This window comes from Eretmochelys imbricata, chromosome 2, assembly GCF_965152235.1.
Source record: "Eretmochelys imbricata isolate rEreImb1 chromosome 2, rEreImb1.hap1, whole genome shotgun sequence".
In the NCBI taxonomy this organism is placed as follows: Eukaryota; Metazoa; Chordata; order Testudines; family Cheloniidae; genus Eretmochelys; species Eretmochelys imbricata.
Genome location: NC_135573.1, coordinates 37,727,609 through 37,748,208, shown reverse-complemented (window position 1 = coordinate 37,748,208; position 20,600 = coordinate 37,727,609). Strand labels below are relative to the sequence as shown.

Here is a 20,600-nt window from a genome sequence, read left to right as displayed (position 1 = left end):
TACCACAGCAGCGTTCTACTCATAGCAGACTGCACTCAGAACTAAGCAGCAGCCTCAGCCTCCGTTCCCCCAGCTGTTTGTGGATTTAACTGGGAACACTGAGATTATTTTAAAAGAGATTTTTATATTTAATCCATTGTAGAAGAAAAAATACAGTCAACACATCTTTAAAACAAAGGTGTTGAAAAGCTCCTGAGTTCCTTCAGACCCTGGGCCTTGTTCAACGGTATAATTGTACTCGGCCTAGTTGCCATGAAAAATTCCTCTGGGACTTCCAACCCAGCCTGCCTTCGCCTCATGCCCAGGAAAAGTAGGTGAATCCAGCAGGGTGTCCAAGAAAATCCAAGGTGGGAAGGGAGAGCCAGAGCTGCATGGACCCCTCATAGAGGGCCTCTCTCTTGCTGGCACCCTTGTGTATATGGTAGGAGCATGATAATGGTAAGGACACTGGCATGGGGAAGTTGGTGTCCAAAGTAAGTGGTGGGGCTGGCAATTAGATATCCCCCTGCCCGGCAAAAATATTTGACACCCCATCACACACCCTTCCAAAATCATTTCTGCCCCGCCCCCCTTGCAAATAAAGATCAACTAATCAACTTGGGGCTCTTCCTACAATGAAGGCTAGAATCTGCCTCCTTCCACTCCTGCTCCCTCCATTGTGGAGAGAAGGGAAAAAAGAAAGGCAGCTGCCACAAGGACTCTTTGTTTAATGAAGGAGAGGGGATTAAAGACCTGGGTGTCATAGGCCGTACTTATAGGATGGGGGACTCTATACTGGGAAGCAGTGGCTCTGAAAAAGATTTAGGGGTCATGGTGAATAATCAGCTGAACATGATCTCCCAGTATGATGTGGCCAAAAGGACTAACATGATCCTTTGGTGCATAAACAGGGAACTTAAGGAGTAGAGAGATTGTTTTACCTCTGTATTTGGCAGTGGTGTGACTGCTGCAAGAACACTGTGTCTAGACTGGGTGCCCACAATTCAAGAAGGATGTTGATAAACTGGAGAGGGTTCAGAGAAGAGCTACAAGAATGATTAAAGGATGGAAAAGATGCCTTGAAGTGATAGACTCGAGGAACTCCATCTGCTTAGGTTAACAAAGAGGTTGAGGGGTTACTTGATTATTGTGCGTGAGTACCTACACAGGGAACAAACAGGTACAACATGAGCCAATGGCTTGAAGTTGAAGCTAGACAAATTCAGACTGGAAATAAAGCATACATTTTTAATAGTAAGAGTAATTAACAATTGGAACAACTTACCAAGAGTTGTGGCACATTCTCCATCACTGACAACTTTTCAGTCAAGGTATGCCCTAGGAATTATTTTGGCCTGTATTAAACAGGAGGTTAGATAAGATGATCATAATGGTGCCCTCTGCCTTTGGAATCTATGAAATTTATTATTTTATAAAAACTCATTATTTGAAATCCAATCTCATGATTTCTGGGTGCCTGGCTCCTGAATTTTAGCTACTTGGCGTTGGCAATTCTGTAACCAGCCACAACAGATACTGTCAAACCGTACCTGGCCAGCACACCAGGGGCTTTAGAGAGGTACGCCTCTGCCATTCCATGTGAGATAGGAGCAGAATGGCCAAGGGAGCTTTCTCCCACTCTGCCACTCCAGTCACTCCCTCTCCATAATGTTAAGAAGGCAACTCTCTCTTGCATCACTGGGAATTTAAAATAATAGGAGCTAATGAGTCTTTTTAGGACAAAATAGTGCTGCCATGCTGCTATGCATGACGTCTGGGGAACCTGTTTCCTGCAGCAGTTGCTCATGGAAATGCATGGCAGCCTGTGCTTAGTCATTGACATGATCATCAAATATTTGACTCAAAGTGGACTTGAAATCTATGTGTATTGACAAGAATGAGATGGTTAGTGATAAATGTGGGGGATGCAGTTAGCGGGTTATATGATAACACGATAGGTACAACTTGCTGCGAATTACTACCATACACTGAAACGTATTGGCCAGCACACACACACAATGAGCTCGGGATGTGATTCCCTGGCTTGTGTACACATGATCGGTCTGGGTTTTAAGCGAGCTAGTGTGAATATAAACAGCACTGCCGCTGTGGTACCACTGGTAGCAGGAGGGCAGGCGCAGCTGAGCTGTGCCAAGTACAAACCCACCTGAAACCAGTGGGTATGTACTCAGCCGGGCTCAGACATGCCCTGTCTCCAGAGTTAGATTTTTCCTTTCTCCGTTATTGCCTGCTCCATCTGGTGGGCAGCTGATTTAGGGCCAGATCCTCCCCTCCCTCCCCATATTCCAGCTGAGTGGAACAATTTGAGGAGAAAGATGCTACTCAGCCTGAGTAAGGGAGTCAAGATCTGGCCATCAGCAAGGGAAGGCTGTCCAGAACTTTCACACAGAATATCAGTTTGGTCTTATGTAAAGGGAACAAACACACACAAAGAATTCAAGCAGAGACCTCTTTTATCTCCTCAGTTATAAGAGAATTACAGCTTCAATAAAGCCAGCACATCTTGCTTTAATCCTTGATTTTCGCACTGTTCCTTAGTGTAGCTTGAAAGAGGAAGAGGAATCGTTCTCCATGAACCCGATACATAGCACACTGAATTCAATGTGCGTCTGTCCACCCACTTTAGTGGGCTTTGGATCTGGCTCCCTGGCAGAAGAATCATTTTCTTTTGCCAATTAAGGTCCTTCAGGACTTGATCCTACTGCCACTGAAGTCAACAGCAACAGTCTTACTCAGTTGAGTGAGAGCAGGAGTAGGCCCTCAGTCGCACACACTTCCTCCTCCTTCTGAATGCTGACTTTTCTTACTGATTTAGGCTAACTCCATGGGATTTATTGGCTAGATCTGGGGCCCAGAGGGGGTCAGAAGAAGAGATTTCCAGTTATGTTAAGCCTCATCTCCAGCTTCCTCAGAAGAAAGACACTGTAGGTATTAAGGGAATGTCACCAGAATGGGAAAAAAGATTTTATCTGGCAAGTAACCCATCTCACTTTCATTCCCCACTTGGTCTTTATGCACAGAATATCTATATTTAAGAGCAAGGAGATGAGCTGGTTTCTCACCTAGTTTAACATGAAGGCAGCCTTTAATGTTGGTAAAGGAAGATGAAAAACAAATAACTAAGCGTGGAATGGCTATGTGAGTATAAAAAGCTAATATTTCTGCAGTGTCTGTGCTACTGTATTATAGATGTGCTGAAGTCACCGCTGGTTGGATAACAAAGATCTAGTGGAACTCTAGAGACAACATAACTCTTTCTTTTCTTGGTAACAGTTACATTTTCAGTTTGACTCATGATAAAATTTGAACTTTCAGAGAAAGTAATTAAAAACCAGACCAGAGACCACACTAGCTTCATGGAAACATTTCCCCCTAAGCTGCACAAACTCTTAAGATGTAGCTGAAAATAAATTGGTGCCTTGAGCATGATTAATAGAAAACGAATTTAAACAGTTAGGACTGAGCTACATCTGGGCTTTCTCCATGATGAAAAAAACATGCATACAGGCAATTTACGTCCCGTGATTATTTTATATGAAGGTCAAGGCACCAATTCAGTGCACAGTTCATGAAGAAAAATATCACTTTAATACAGATGCAAAGCAGCATGTAGATTGGGTTGAGGTGGTGCATTGTGGTGACCTATGCATTTCTGTATAGTCAATATAGATAATGTGTTTTGTTTATCTTGTGAGCAGTGTAGGTTTTATGATGGCCTTACCTATTCATAGCCTTGCTAAAGCTATATCAAATTCCATTTCACTGGGGAAGGAAGACATTAATTATTAATGATTAATTATTGTTATTATTTTTTGTATTACTGTAGCACCTAGGAGCCCCAGGCCTGGACCAGGCCCCCATTGTGATAGGGGCTGCACAAACACAGAACACAAAGAAGTCCCTTCCCCAAAGATTAGTCTTTTTCAAACTTTTTTTTTTTAATTTAAAGTTGGAAGGAATAGACATTTTGTATTTGAGGACTGGTACCAGAACTTCTGTGGGTATTAGGCTTGGAGCCAGGTTTAATAAGTCATCCCTCTGTATATGTATAAAGAGGATAATAAAACAGCTTGTGGTAGCAAGCAAGGTTGAAATTTCTTTGTATACAAATGGTTCAGTAAATATGCAGATAGGATTAAGGGCAAATGGCATTTTTATGTAGTTGCTGGGGTGTGGTGTGGGTTAAGGAAGCTTCAAAAGAGAAATGTAAACATTCTCTGGAGACATTGGTATTGAACTAAATCAAAGGCCTTACCTTTGTATAGGATTTATAAGGTAATGCATGGCAAGAGAAACTATAAAGCTGCATTTATGGTATATAAAAGCAATGATGGGATTGATTTTTCTTTTTCCAGTGAACAGACATGTAGTTTAACTCTTTGGTGTCACAGTATGGAATGTGGTGTTTCAAAAGCTGAAGACGGATCAGTCCTCTAAAGAACGGAGCTCTGGGGATAGACTACGTATATTGGCAGCGATATATAGGGAAATGGTTGCACAGGGTTTAATTTTTTGCTGTAAAAAACTGCTATCAGTTCTTTTTAAAATGATGAAAACAAGAAATGCAAGCAATAAGAAAAGGTTTATATGTTACAGATTTAATGACTAAAGACCTTTACAGTGTATAAAACAGGAGATTGAGGTAGGAGTCATGTTGGCTGGATTAAATGATAAAGGGAAAATTAATCCCTGAACCTTCCATTCTCTCCTGGCAGGTAGCTGTGTTTTGTTTTGTTTTTTTTGTCTTGTACAGCACTAATTACCCTGCCTTTGTTATCAAACGATAAGTAATCCTGATAATTGCTGCACAAGAGAGGAACTCCTCCCTGAAAAGAGGCAGAGATTTTGGCTATAGGTTCCCCATATGAAACAATATAGGCTGGTCTCAGTTTCTTATTTGTTTAGGCCAGTTCTGTCAGCTTCTCATGCATCAAACATTTCTCCAGTTTAATTTTTCATTGTCAAAGTGCAGTAGCTCAGGTGAGCAAATGGATGACTTACCACGATTGTCTTATTGCTCAAACATGTTCCTCACACCCAGCGGAACCCCAGCTAAAGTTCTCTCCGCACCAAAGATACAACCAAGGCTCTTTCCTGGTTGCAGAACTTAGTTAAGGTCCTGTCTACCCTACATATTGGAGTCGTATTTGTAAATGAATTGGGGGTCAAGTGCCTGTAGTCAGAATCCCAAATACAGTTGTATATGGAATATTAGACAGGACCTTCGGAAAAACAGCAGTACTGTTATTATAGCTTTTTCCAAGTCTATGTTGTCCAGCCATATGACTCCACCATGGAGGAGGCCAGGGCAAGAAGGCTCTGGGACCAAAGAGTATCTTTGAATGTGACACTCTTGTTTTTCCTGACTCCCGACTGTCAGTGTGTGAGGAAGAATGGGCCTGGGAGCCTGGTATGATTTATTTTGCACCCTTTCATGGCTAGTTGCAAAGTGTGTTCTGCTACCTCAGGAGAGGCTGTTTGCACTCTCAGCCTCAGACAAGAGTAAGGTTTACATGGGTGTTATACAGGGAAATGTGGACCCCACTTGAAGGGGCAATTGAAATCACTGTTGGTCAGAACAGCCCACATTCCTTAGTCATTGCCTCAGGAAGTGGGGAGATGAGCATTGGGTCAATATTAGGAAGGGGAAGGAGAATCTTCAGTAGGTTAGTTGGGTTCCTTTCACTGCAGAGAGATGCCACAATAACTATTATGGCCAGAGCTAAATTCTTCTAGAGGGGAAAGGAGAGTAACAATGTCGGAAGTCAGAGGAAGCTATAAGGGAGAAGGATGGTGCTGTAGAGGATTACAGGCTGGGTGATCCAACAGAAGAGGTTCAGCATGTTCTTTTTCCATGTTGTTACTTTTCACCTCATACCAAATTCCAAACGTGTCTTCCTCTGTTCCCAGGAACAGCATATATGGGATGGTGTATAATGCATTTTAAGAAGGGATCAAAGCTGGAAGCTGAATTCATAGTTATCAATAGGACAAGTGGAAAGACTGGAGTATGGTTCAGCTTTTATGATTTCGTAGAACATATATAACAGAAAAGGCATCTGCTTTAGAATAATTTGTATGCCAAGAGCAATTCTACTGTCTGGAGCAAAATAGTCCATGTTTCAAATTCTAGTCCTGCTGCTTGTGGTAGTTTGATTTTTTGTTGTGCTCTCTGCTGCCTGCGTACCTACCAATCTATTTCTAAAGCATCAGTCACCATGGTATCTAAGTGCCATCCTGTCTAGGACCAATCAGTGGAGTCAAAAACTCTGTAAAAATTGAAAATGTGCTGATAAATAATTTAAGGACCCCCCTGAGCATTCAAATAATTAATGACTGGTCAGACAAGTTTTCCAGAGGCAAACCCCAAGGGAGCACCTTGTCATCTTCAGTGATGTAAAATAAAATAATAAAATAAATTCCAAGAAGCTGTATAGTCTTCCCACCCTACCATGTTGTAAATTGCTTTTCCAGATCAAAAGCCTGCTTTAAAGGGAAGCTAATAGAAAAGTGTTCTGAGACACAAAACTCTTCTGAAAATCAATGATCTGTGTTAATTCTAATCAACCTATCTATCCTCATGGTTCAAATGAGACAACATTAAGCACAGTACGCCAGTCCTCACCTTCATATGTGTGCCATGAATATACAACCATTGACCATTGGAGTGATGAAATATCACTATGCAAGATTAAGATACTGAATTTTATTGTGTCCATCTATTATTTTCATTAAATGATATCTGTCTCTGTAACAGGGATCTTTGTAATGTTACAGAAAAATGAAAGACCGTTGCAACTGCTAGCCTATCTTCTCTGACTTACTATTTCTCCTACCTCCAGAAATGTAGACCAGAGAGAATACACAGTGAAGGAATTGGATAAGATGGGGGCAGGGCTTTATGGCTCATGTGAGCACACTGTGTGCTTCAGAGTGCCTCAATGAGTAACCTGTTGAGCAAACATGAAGTGCAAATGTGGCGTGGGTTTCCCCTCACATTTTTAATGTTGCGTTCGGTTCCTTCCGGTGCAAAAATATAGACTAAAATGTAGCAGGACCAGATTCTCACCTCTTAAGGCCCTTCACCATGCTCTAGCAATGTAAAGCAATGTTTACGTTCTCTATAAGGCACTGTCAGAACAGTGTAACAGAGACTTAAGGTAAATGAGCGTAAGGCCCCCTGTGTTTCCAAGAAATTTCCACCCATGTCCACCCCTAACCTAGGGAACTGGATAGGCTGGGCTCTAAACTGAAGCAGAATAGCACTATCTGTTTCAAAATCAGTTTCAGGTAGGGCCCTTCCCTGATGCCTTCCCCTCATTTCAGTTAAAGTTCAACTACTTGATTTGTAAATGCAGCAGTGTGATACAATCAAGTGCAGAAATGCTGCTGTGCCATTAGCTCAGTCAGGCAAACAAGCTTTGCCAACTCCATCATAAACTACCTTGCGGTAATATTAACTCCTGCAGTTAAAGTGCCCCTCCCCCAAAAGCGACACCAGCTCTGTTCTTTTCTCTGGATGCAAGCTAGCACAGAGATATGAGGGGCTGGACTTTATGAAAATGTTCCCTGTTAAACAAAATTCTTTCCTTTTGTGGGTGGGGAGAGGCCTCTGCAATTCCGTGATGTCTCTAATTCTTATACCATCCTGTGGATTCCCACCGCCTACAAGTCTCTCCTCTGCACCCTCAAAGTCCCATGGCAACAGCTTGTGTCCCTGCAGATGAGCAGGACTTTGGGCTCTCTGTGGAGACCATCAAAGCTCTTCCTCTAGGAGTCAGTAAATTTTACTCCAGAAGGTTTCATTGCCATAACTTAGGTAATTTGTTTTGGCTGTTTTTCTTTGTATCCTCTTAGTATAAAGTGCTTAATTTTCGTCTATAGGAAAGAGATCAATCTAATCAAGTTAAAACATAATCAGCACAAACGAATAAATGATGCACAGGTACTTCAATGGGAAATAACTAAAAGCAACTGGATTTTTTAGTATCACATTTTTCATCTTTAAAATCCCATGGGGGGTATTCTGGATTGGGAGAAATCAGTATTTCAGAGCAAAACTAATAATTTATTATTTGCATTGTGATAGCACTTAGGAATGCCAGTCCTGCACCAGGACCGCACTCTGCTAGTTGCTATCCAAACACAGAACAAAAAAATGGTTCCTCCCCAAAGATCTTACAATCTAAGTATAAGGCAAGAGATAGCAGGTGGATACAGGCAGACAGACCAGGGGAATACAAGGACACAAGACAATATTCATCAGCATACCAGCTGCCTAACTGTTCTCAAGTTTTATGTAAACTTCATGGCAAAGAAGAGAGCTAAGAAAGGATCGGAAGAAGGAGAATGAGGCAGCTTCACAGATGTTTATGAGGAGTTTGTCCCAAGTGTTTGGGGCAGCAAGATTTTTTTGTTTTTAAATTAACAATGTGTGGGGATAGGCCGTGAAAGTAAAGACAAGTAGCTTATGTGTGATCAGCAAGATTTCAACGCAGCCTGGGTCTGAGAGGTCTGAGTCAAAGATGACACCCAGGTTATGGGCCTGAGTGACAGGGAGCATGTTGGTCATGTCCACACGATGGAGAGGGCTTGGGGAAAACACTGGGGGCTCTCTTTTGGCCATGTTGAGAATGAATTGATGGCTGGACATCCACAAGGAGATGTCAGCGAGATGGGCCAAGATTTTAGTTCAGAATGAAAGAGACAGATGCAGAGTAGAGAGGTAGATTGGCAGCACTGAGATAGTAGTTGACTTTAATAACAGTATCTTTTTTGAATATATGGTTTGTGTTGGTTTGGTTTTTAAATGAGATGACCTTTGCTTTAATCTTTGCCAGACATCTCCATAGGTCCCAAGTGTCCTATGTTTAGCAGCAATTTCAGAATAACAGTTTGCACAGCATTTTAATGTAACTTCTGATCTCCATCTCTCTGCTCCAGATTTTCATCACGGTGAATTGCCTGAGCACGGATTTCTCCTCTCAAAAAGGAGTGAAAGGGCTTCCTTTGATGATTCAGATAGACACATACAGCTACAATAATCGCAGCAATAAACCCATCCACCGGGCCTACTGCCAGATCAAGGTCTTCTGTGACAAAGTGAGTGAAGATGACATTGTGAAAGATGGAGGGAGCCCATATCCAAGGTCTCCTTTTTCTCTTTTAGGTGCTTGCTATCACCAATATTTGGAGTGGCTTCTCCCCTCTCCTCGTATGGGTTGGGGCCTGGGTTCTTTTATTTTTTCTTGGTGCATGGAGCCTCCACACAAAGTGACTCCTCACTGTGCCCTATACACAGGGCTGCAGTCCCTTGAAAAATCAATGATAACCCTACAAGCTGGAAAGGAGTGTAAATCCCAGGACACAGGGGACAATAAGGTAAATAATAGCAGCGCAGAAACACCCCTTCAAAAATAGCAGTGTAACAAAGGGAGGGGGAACTTTACTGGGAACAGGAACATAGGATCTGGGAAAGGAAGGGATTAAGGTTAACTAATAAACATTTCTAAATAAACCATTTTCTGCCTCCTTATACTCACAAACTCCTCCGACCACACCTCATCCCCTGACACCTTAGCGGGGTTAGCCAAGGCTGCGTGTGCCGAGATGGAGAGCTGCAGTGCAGTGACATTAACCAGCTTAACCAGAAGTCACCTTACTTTTACTTCACCCCTTGTTGGGCAGGGCCCTCTCCTGATTCCAGCCAGGCTTGCTGGTTTCCTGGTCTGAAATTCTCCTAGGGTCTTGGCTGGCTGTCGGTAGCTGTCACTCTGTCTGGATGTTTTTCACAATAGTGCTGCTGCTGCTTGATCCAGGCAGCTAAAGTCTCAGAGCATGCAAATGCCCTTCCAGGGAAGGGAGAATTCAGCAGGAACTCCCTGAGCTGCACTTTCTCTCTCCCAGCTCCAAAACTCAACAGAAACCCCAAAACCACCTTTCTTTGTCAGTCTGTCCCTTACCCGGTTTTGAGGCCTGGGACGTGCAGGAGCTCAAACTGGATGATCACAGTGGGTCCTTCTGGCCTTAATGTCTATGAGTCTATCCACAGTGGATCAGCTTCAACAGGAGAGACAGAGGGAGACCCATATCAGAATTTCCTATAACTCAGTAGTTAGTGCACTCTCCTGAGCGGTGGGAGACCCTTATTCAAATCCTTTCTCCACCTCTGGCAGAGTGGGGCAATTAAACCTGATCTCTCACATCCAAGGTGAGTGCTCTAACCACTGAGCTAAAAGTTATCAGATGGGCACCTTCTCCAGCCAGATTTTGAATGGGCCCTGATCTGGTGGGTGTGCTCAGAGGCAGGGGTGTGCACAGGAATTTAAAATTTTACCCCTTTGGGAGGGGCACGTTCTGTGCCCCCACCAAGGCCCAGGGTTGGAGGAGCTGTCAGCTCTCGCCGTGGCCCCCGGGGCTGGAGGAGCTCACTCTCCCCAGCCCCTGCTGGGGCCAGAAGGAGCTCACTCTCCTCCCTCCACTGCGACCCCAGGGCTGGGAGGAGCTCGCTCCTTCCCCACATTGTGGCCCTGTGGCTGGAGGAGTTCTGTGTCCCTGACAATTACCTGCTTGCCCCCACTTGTGCACACCCCTGCTCAGAGGCTGCCTACTGGAGCAGGCCCTGCATGCGACTTAGGCTGGTGAACACCTATCTTCCCCTCATTCATGAATTGCTCTGGGGCTGAGGCAGGAGACTGGCATCTGGACACTTAGAGGGAGGCAGCAGTGCACGTGCAAAGAGGCAGAAACTTAGGTTCCGAGGGAACTTTTACCCTGAAAACTTAGGTGCCAAGTGAGTCTAGGTACTTACAGGGTTCAGCTGGAGTTTTGTGGATTATAGTGGAGCCTCAAACTGGAATTTAGGCACCTGAACAAATCTGAGATGTGGGCACCTAAGTCTGGCAGTTGAGTGCCTAAGTGCCTTTGTGAATCCTGCCCTAAGTGACTTAGGCACCTAAGTACCATTGAAAGTCAAGGGGTCTCAGGAAGCTAAATCATTTAGGTGCTTTTGAAAATGTTACTCAGAATTCTGATTCCCATTTTACAGACGGGGGCAGAAAGTTAGAGGCACGCCAAGCCACAGGGAGTCAGTGTTAAAGTAAGTGTAAGATCTCAAGCGCTCCAGGCTTCTAGACCTTTCCTCAGATAACGATAGCACTCCCTCTCCTTTTATCCACTATCTCCCTCTCAAATTCCCCCCTCCTTCTAGCACCCTCTTGGCAACAAAATCTTTGAAGGCTAATCAGGCAGTTTTATGAGTGGAGAAAAAATGTTGAAAGTAATGAATGTAAATGTATGCGCTGAAGTCATCTTAAGGCCTAAGTGCTATATTTTTAATTGTAACTTTGAATGTCAAATATTTACAGAGATTTAAAGCTACAGCTGGCTGTTAAAAGCTCAGTAAATATCAAAGGAATGAGTGTTTTTCATCTACCCATTTTTAAAAAGCAATTAGAAAAATATGAACTATTAAAAAAATAAAAAGGAAGAAAGACATCTAGAGCACAACCTCAGCAAGGGTGACCTGCAGATTTGAATTATAAATGTTCATTACTTTGACTATCTATCCACCTAATTGATACTTCACATTTCCAGGCTAGGAAGCAGGAAATGAATGCTGAGGCATTTAATCAAAACCATCTTAAAGTAGGAGAAAACATCACGAGGGTAGTTAAAATGTTACACACATCAAAACTATGTTAAAGGTGTGGGCTGGAGAGCTCAGGGGGATTGGGAACAGGATATAAAACCTTTTAACTGTAGGTTGTCCTAAAGGCTGATAATGACTGAGATTCATCCCTCTCTGAAGGATGTTTAGCGGCCTATGTGAAATGATTTGATGGGGTCTCAATCCAGTTCTTAATGTGCAAGAGTTCACTTCACTAAACTCAACATCACCATTGGTGCTCACTGGCACTTTGTGTAGAGATTGGGTCCTGATTCTCCGCTCCGTTACGCAGGTATAAATCAAGATTAACTCCACTATGGTCAGTTTGAGTTACACTGATGTAAAATGCTTGAAAGTGAAAGGAGAATCAGGTCCCAAGTATTGGTTGGGCAAGGAGATTCAACTATCCTCTGTGCTCTCTCCTATACATACATGTGTAGTCTCATATTCACCTGGTTACCTCCTTCAGCATCAATCTCCTTATGAGATTTGATGGACAGGCCTGGCTTCTTTTGGTTCCCACCTCCCACTCAGCAGAGTGTAACTTCTTTATTTTCTTCCCATATGAATTTAGTTGGCAGTGCCTACACCCACCTTGCTTCTTTCTGGCAGGTCACCAGGTCAGCTTGGGAGAAAAATTCTAAGCACTGGGAAATCCCCACTTATTTGCCAGATAGTTGGAGACGCCCAAGAAATAACAAACACATTATATATATATATTCAACAGAGTAATGTGGGAAGAAAATATAACATAACAGGGTAAAACATTACTCTTAGGGTCACAGCTGCCCGCACTGATAATACCCAGGAATTTCCCCAGTCCCGTGACCTGATAGAGCAAAAGTCAAATTTAGTGTCCCATTGGTATGTGTACGTCGTAAGGGCCCCTGATGACCTGTGACAATGATATCTTCTGTAGTCCCAAAGCAACTTGGCTGATTGGGTTCAGTACAGCCCACAAAATTCACACATGAGAAAAGGTGGTAAGTCCCTCAACAGGTTTAATAGGCAGCAGGAAATAAAATCCCCCAAGCCTTACCCCTCAGCTGGAGGACACAGTTCAGGGAATAGGGGGTACCCCAAACAATTTCCCGGACTAGCTAACTAAAAGATGGTGCACTCACAACTCCACGAATGGACTTTGGACTCCTCAGCAACTGCAGAGAAGCTGATGATCACTGCTCTCAGGAACCCTCTTCCTGCAGGAATGAGGCTGATTCTGTTCCCGAGATTTCCCCTCACCACTAAAGGATGCAAGGCTCAAGGTGCAAATTATAATAACTCAAACTCTAATCTCCTGCCCTAGCGCTCAGATACACTCACAGTAGGCAGGCAGGCAGGCACGAGCAGCAAGAGCAGCACTTGCCACGTGGCAGCTGTGTTTATCTCGGAGCTGGAGGGCCAACCCAGTCTGGCTGAGTAGGGCGGTTTCCCAACAGAAATCAGAATTCCATACACTGGGAGTTACCTTGAAGAGGGAAAGGGCCAGGCTTATGGCTATTGCTTCCAGGTACCCAGAAGCCAGTTCTCAGGGGAACCCTGCATGCAGGCCTGGGACTCAGGAGCTCACCCCACAGCCAGTCCTTCCCTTTCAGTGGCTGGCTCCAGATTCCTCCAAAAATGGCTTCTCCCCACTCACAACTCTCCTAGGGGCAAGTATCTCACTTCCTGTTGGTCAGGCTACCTCTTCTTCGAGGGCATTTACTTGTCAATCGTTTGACTGTACTCCCCCCTCCCTGCTTTCTCTCAGGCACTGCTCCTCCTTTGAACAGGTGCACAGGTGACCATCCAGGCACCCTTCTACCACCCCCCACTTCCCCGAGCCAACAGGGGCCCCTATTGCTCAAAATAGTCTCTTTCCCTCTTGGTTGCTCAGCAGACTCTGAGTCTGCCCTTGGCTCCCCATCCAAGCAGGGATAGCGCCTCCCCGTGAGTGACAAGCACACAGATCCAGGAACCAAGTAAGCTCCTTGGGGGTTGGAAGATCCTTGGAAGCCAGACCTTCCTGAGGATTTAAACTGACTGTTTCAGAGTGACGGCAGACCAAAGTACTCAGTGGGGATTGCAGCAGCAGCCAATGCCCTTTGCATCCTGCTGAGGCAATCAGAGAAATTCAGGCAGCAAAAAGGAAGAAGAAGAGGCAGATATGAGCTGATCAGAACAGCAAAATAGACAAGAGGTACTGTATTTTTACTACCAACAGTCTAACTAGAGCTTCTCTGGCTGGGTTTCTCTTACAATTCAGTTATGTGCCACCTAATGACACAGAAAGGAAAGGAAGAAAAGGAAATTTCTTTGTGCCTTTTGTTGCTCCTTTCCAGGATTAACAAAAAAATTACCATGAAAATAGTTTTTAAAAAGATAAACACACAACCCCTGAAGTATTTGCAAAACAAGCATTGCAGTATCATGCTGGGGAGCACATAGCCAGAAAATGAAAGTGACTAGAAAGTGATTGGGTTATTTTCGTTGTCCAAATAGGGGGAATTGCAAAGTGAAATTCTCCTTCCAGCATAAACAGTGAGACACAAATACACTTTAATCATTTACGGCAGTGGTGGACAACCTGCGGCCCACAGGCTGCACGCGGCCCGTCAGGGTAATCCACTGGCGGGCCGCGTGACAGTGTTTACATTGACCATCCGCAGGCACGGCTGCCCACAGCCCTCAGTGGCCGCGGTTCGCTGTTCCTGGCCAATGGGAGCTGCGGGAAACGTCAGGCCACAGGGACGTGCTGGCCGCCGCTTCTCGCAGCTCCCATTGGCCAGAAATGACAAACAGCGGCCACTGGGAGCTGCGGGCAGCCGTGCCTGTGGTTGGTCCATGTAAACACTGTGTCGCGGCCCAACAGCCGATTACCCTGACAGGCTGCGTGCGGCCTGCAGGTTGTCCACCACTGATCTATGATGTTGTTTGTAAAATAGGGAAGAAAACATTTAAAATGCTTTGTTTTTTACCTGCCAGTGTTGTTGTAAATAGCTGTCTGTGGTTACCATGCCTCTTCAGAGCCCGTGGAAGTCTAATATATTGACTAAGCATGTGTCTACACTACAAAATCACAGCTGTGGCTCTGCAGTTTTGCCGCTGTAGTATGGACACTTCCTACGTTACAGCAGGGTTTTTTCCATCCATGTAGGTAATTAATCTCTCCAAGAGGCCATAGCTAGATCAACAGAAGGAGTCTTCTGTCAACCTAGCCACATCTACGCTGGGGGTTAGGTTGACCAAATAATGGCCATAGGGTGTGGATTTTTTCACAGCCCTGAGCGATGTAGCTAGCTAGGCTGACCTAAGTTTTTAGGTGTAGACCAGGCCTTAGTCAAATCACAGATAAATGTGGCTAATTTTGCAGGCAAACTTCTAATTGAATGAATACAGTATAACTGAAACTCAGTATCAAAGTACTATAAGAAGAATCCTCAAAGAAATAAAATTATATCCAAGAGTACATTTTATGTACAGCAATATTATTTACCAAGTATTGCATTTCTTTTGCATATCAGTTATGTAGGATCTGATCTAGCTTGTGCTTTACTTGAAGCATAACAGTAAAATGGTAAACATGGCAAAGGCATAACTGGTGATCCCTACATATTCTCCAGTGCTTTGTCCCTGGTGTTGTCCACCAAGTACTCTTCAAACAACCTGTATGGAGTTTCATTTTCCTACATGTTAATCCTGCTACCCTTAATGCTCCTTTACCGTATGCAGAACATTCATGCCTTCTTATCATAAAATGATGTAATTTTTAGGCCTTAATAAAATTACATAGGTTGTCAGGGAAACTTGCCACCAAGTCTATTTATATTCATGAATTGCAATGTGCTTTTACCATGTAGAATGGTAGAATTAGGGCTCCAGAAAGGTTTGATTCTTTATGTTACAGTTCTGTTAAAATAGTTGAAGAAGCATTTGACTCAGGGCACTTTGTTCACAGTACAATACTATGTTTTCCATAGGCATCAACTCCGTGGGTGCTCTGGGGCTGGAGCAGCCACAGGAAAAAATAGAGGGTGCTCAGAACCCACCAGCTACCCGCCGATCAGCTGTTTGGTGGGTCCTGCCATTCAGTTCCTCCTCCTCCCCCCAGCACCTCCCATCCACCACCGATAAGCTGTTCAGTGGGGGCAGGAAGAGGCGGAGCAAGGGCAGGGTGCACTTGTGGGAGGCGCGGGAGCAGGGGCGGGAAGAGGCAGAGCGAGGGTGGGGCCGTGGGGGAAGGACTCTGGGTGGAGCGGGGTTGGAGTACCCCTGGGGAAAACTGAAAGTCAGTGCCTGTGATGTTTTCTTCCAAAGTCAAGAGGCCTAACCCCATATTCCTTACACTGATTGCTGTTCCTATTCTTCCCCTGCTCTCTACTTTGACACCAGCACTATGGGTGGAAATGGATTTCCCTTTGTACATTATTACAGTACATCAACCTTCAGTGCTAAGTAGAGGAAATGTGGTTTCTGTGGGCTTGATCCTGCAATGCACTGAACATTCTGGCCCTGGTCCAGCAAAGCACTTAGCCACATGCTTAACTTTGAACATGGGAGTATTGCCCAGTAGGTTACAATTTTAATTACTTTGCTGGATTGGGGCAGAGTGCTCAGCACCTTGCAGAATAGAATCTTTTATGAATTTCAGATTTTGGGGGGACAGACATACATTTCAGATAATCTGAAATTCACGTACAGGGATTTGCCTGTATTATTAATACCTAGGGGCCTACCAAAGTCACGGTCCATTTTGTTAAATTTTACAGTCAGAGGATTTTTAAAATAATAAATTTCATGAGTTCAGCTGTTTAAATCTGAAATTTCACGGTGCTGTAATTGTCGGGGTCCTGACCCAAAAAGGAGTTGTGTGGGTGGGTGGGGGGTTTGCAAGGTTATTGTAGGGGGTATTTCGGTCCTGCGGCACTTACATCTGCGCTGCTGCTGGCGGCGGTGCTGCCGCCAGAGCTGGGCAGCTGGAGGGCGGCGGCTGCTGGCCGGGAGCCCAGCTCTGAAGGCAGAGCCGCTGCCAGCAGCCGCACAGAAGTCAGGGTGGCCTGGGATGGTCTTGCCACCCTCACTTCTGCGCTGCTGCTGGTGGGGTGCTTCCTTCACAGCTGGGCGCTTGGCAAACAGCCACCACTCTCTGGACGCCCAGCTCTGAAGGCAGCGCAGAAGGAAGGGTGGCAATACCACAACCCCCTAAAATAACCAACCATTCCCCTTCGGGTCGGGGCCCCCCAGTTTGAGAAACGCTGGTCTCCCGCATGAAATCTGTATAGTATAGGGTAAAAGCCAGATTTCATGGCAGGAAACCAGATTTCACGATCCATGACACATTTTTCAAGCCACAAATTTGGTAGGGCCCTATCAATAAATAACAGAAGAAGTAATGAGCATGTTGCTGCCATACAAAACTATGTTACTGTGCTTGTCTGGGTGAATCCATTCAGAGAAAAAGGCCAACAGCATTAATGTTACTAAGAAATAAAGGTATATGGGCCAAAAGCTCCAAAATCACATATGGATCCAAACTTCCGCCAAATGGAGGAGTTTTGGAACAGACGTTATGCTTCAGGACCATGTCTCCAAAGAAGGGAGGGAGCCATGGTGGAAATAATCCAGCCTATGTTGTTGCTTTTTGGAATTATGACTGTTCATCCAGCTAGCAGTAGAGGGAGAAAATAAATCTAGTAAGGGATGCACATTCATTTATATGATTTGTCTGGCTATAGCCTGGTTTTTAGCCCAACATTTCTGTGCTGAGGACTGTTTCCACTACAGGGAAGCATTCAGTTAATATTAAAGGTCTGGTTTATCACATATCAATATTAGAAGATTCAGCCACAGAAATCCACCATCAGGAACTGTAAGCTCTGCTAAAACTCCAGCCTGGCTCATTGTCTCAGCATCTAAAGCAAAGACAAGCGGAACAGGTCTGATTCACCACTGCTTTGCACTTTGTTTCATCAATGCCACTTCTGCTAAGCGAGTGCGGAATGCTAACAAATCAGAATAGTAGTTAGTTTTGCATGCATGTAAGTGACAATGCAAGGTGCAAAGCAATGGAGAATTGTACCCAATGATGTGCTGTTAAATAGCTGGTTCATTTCAGTGGTAGGCAAAGTTACTCTAGTTGGCTCAATCCTGCAAGGTGCTAAGTTCCTAGGCCCTATCCAATGCTCACTGAAATCAATGGGAATCTTGCAATTTCTTTTTGTGAATGTTGGCTCAAACCTTACTGCGAAGTGTTGAGTGCCCTGAACTTCTAATGAAGTCAATGTATTTGTAAAGCACATTTGGCACCATCTAGATGAATGGCACCAAATCAATGCAAGCTATATAGAAGAGAGGCCTTTTCGGAAACTGTCTCCGTCCTTGAAAGTTTGGATGTCTTATCTTGACACCAGTAACATTTGGCTTAAAAGGCAAAGCCTTCCCAGGCTCTGACCTTTCAGAAAATATTAAAGGAAAGCACTACAATGTATGTTGCTTGTAGTGTGAGAAATATCAATTAGGACAATGGGGGGAAAACCACCTCTTTTACAAATAATTGGTTCAAATTTGACAAGTGGACAAAGTATATTGAGAAAATGTTTACATGCTGAATTAAAAGAGCCAGTGTTGAGTTTTAGCCTGCTGATGTTGTAAGGACAGAAGTTGAAGGTGCACGGCCAGATTCCAATGAAATCACTGGTTACTCTGGATTTAAACCTGTTATATCTGAGATCAGAATCTGCTGTGCCATTTTCAGTCGGATTGTAACATTACGGTGGAACTGAGCTATACAGCTGTTTTAGCCCCCTACTTTATATTTTGAACATTTTCCCATCTTTGTTTAACCATTTGTCCATTCACTAATAGTACCAGTGGAACTGTGAGGAAGGAGCCATTTGAGTGCCAGTGAGCACTCTATGGCTCCTCCATAGGTCTTCCACTTGCAGTGAGTATGGAAAAATCTATTTTAACAGTCAACTGAGTGGAAAACATAGGGGTCATTTTGAGTCTATATAGGCGAATTGCTGTGCTCTCTGCTACCACTCATTTTTAGTGTGCTTACATGGCCAATTTTTAAAGGAAAGTGCTGCTGTTAAAGAAAGCGGGTCAACAGACAGACATGGTAAGAGCTATGAAGCTTTTCAGCAGCAGTATGGAGACTGTATTTCAGTTCGTTAATGCACCCGTTGTACTTGTGCAACTTTGTGCTGTTAATGACAGCATAAAAAGAGGTTGCAATATTGAATCAATTACCTTCCAGAGCAAGTAAGCTAAATGCCAACTTCTCCTCTGCTCTTAGTTACAGCTGTAAACACAGAGGAACTCTTATTGAATCCATTGGAATTGCTTTGAACTAGCTCAGAGCATGGGGCTTATGTATGGCACTTGATAGCAATAGCAGAGACGACACTCACAGAAAAATACCCTTTTTCTCCTTTAATGAGAAAAACTGCATTGATGCACAAAGTACACGCCCCTTTCTCATTAAAGAGACAGAAGTCTTTTTAATACAATATCACCTATTGGCATGTTTGTAAAGGTAATGGGTAGCTCCGTCCAAGTCAAGGAGAGCTTTGTTGTTGTCAATTGGAGCTGGATCAGGACTTAAATCTGGGTCAGAGGTTCCATGATAAATGTTAATTTTCAGGGATAAATAACTTGATTTTTTTTTCTTCTCAAAATGAACATTTTCCATTTTCACTTTCTGGGTTGGCTCTTGGTCCCATTGCAGTCATCAGAAGTGCCATTCATGGATCATGTCCAGGGTTCTAAGAAGGTTAATGGCATATTGGGCTGCATTAGTAGGAGCGTTGCCAGCAGACTGAGGGAAGTGATCATTCCCCTCTATTCTGCCCTGGTGAGGCCACATGTGGAGTATTGCATCCAGTTTTGAGGCCCCCACTACAGAAAAGATGTGGACAAATTGGAGAGAGTCCAGTGGAAGCCAACAAAAATGATTAGGGGGCTGGGGCACATGATTTATGAGGAGAGGCTGAGGAAACTGGGCTTATTTAGTCTGCAGAAGAGAAGAGTGAGGGGGGATTTGATAGCAGCCTTCAACTACCTGAAGAGGGGTTCCAAAGAGGATGGAGCTTGGCTGTTCTCAGTGGTGGCAGATGACAGAACAAGATGCAATGGTCTCAAATTGCAGTGGGGAAGGTCTAGGTTGGATATTAGGAAAAAATATTTCACTAGGAGGATGGTGACGCACGGGAATGGGTTACCTAGAGTGGTGGTGGAATCTCCATCCTTAGAAATTTTTAAGGCCTGGCTTGACAAAGCCCTGGCTGAGATGATTTAGTTGGGTTTGGTCCTGCTTTGAGCAGGGGGTTGGACTAGATGACCTCCTGAGGTCTCTTCCAACCCTAATCTTCTATGATTTTATGTTTCTCAGCCTCCAGAATCATTTCATTCTCTCTTACTTTCTTTTATAGGTTGATGCATTTAATTCTGAATAAGTACATGTGAATTTTACTGGCTCCAAGTGAACATCTCCCACTTTGATTAAAATAAAAAAGAGAAACTTCTATTTTTACGGTGAAAAAACTGGGGTATTTAATATCGAATGACAACTGTCTTAGAGCATATGGATTTTTACTTTGCTTAACAATCTGTCTGTACTTCTATTTATACAATCAATCTGAATAGCTTCAAAGGAGATTTTGCTGCTTGTTATGTCAATAACAAGGCTTATTTTATAAACTCCTTAGGAATGTATTTATATAACAGCCCATTGACTGCAAAGGAGCTGTTAGGACCTATTAGGTCAACACTATGCATCTTCAAAGTCTGTGTGTACTTCTCCATGTCTTTAAAAGTCTAATCATATCTGTTTACGTGCTTGAAGGCTGTGGCCTGTACACTCCTATAGGGACTAGATTCGCTTTCCCCACCATTGCTAATAATAATAATACCTAACTCTTATATAGCACTTTTCATCAGTCCTTCTCAAAGC

General features: G+C 43.9%; 1 protein-coding gene across 1 annotated transcript in view; it reads left to right on the top strand.

Moving 5' to 3' along the window:
* GRHL2 (grainyhead like transcription factor 2) overlaps nt 1-20,600 on the top strand; it is an 88,986-nt gene that overhangs the window by 47,935 nt on the left and 20,451 nt on the right. The window contains exon 10 of the mRNA XM_077808669.1: nt 8,944-9,102. Coding sequence (XP_077664795.1) covers nt 8,944-9,102 — 159 coding nt within the window. The remainder of the gene's footprint in view (nt 1-8,943; nt 9,103-20,600) is intronic.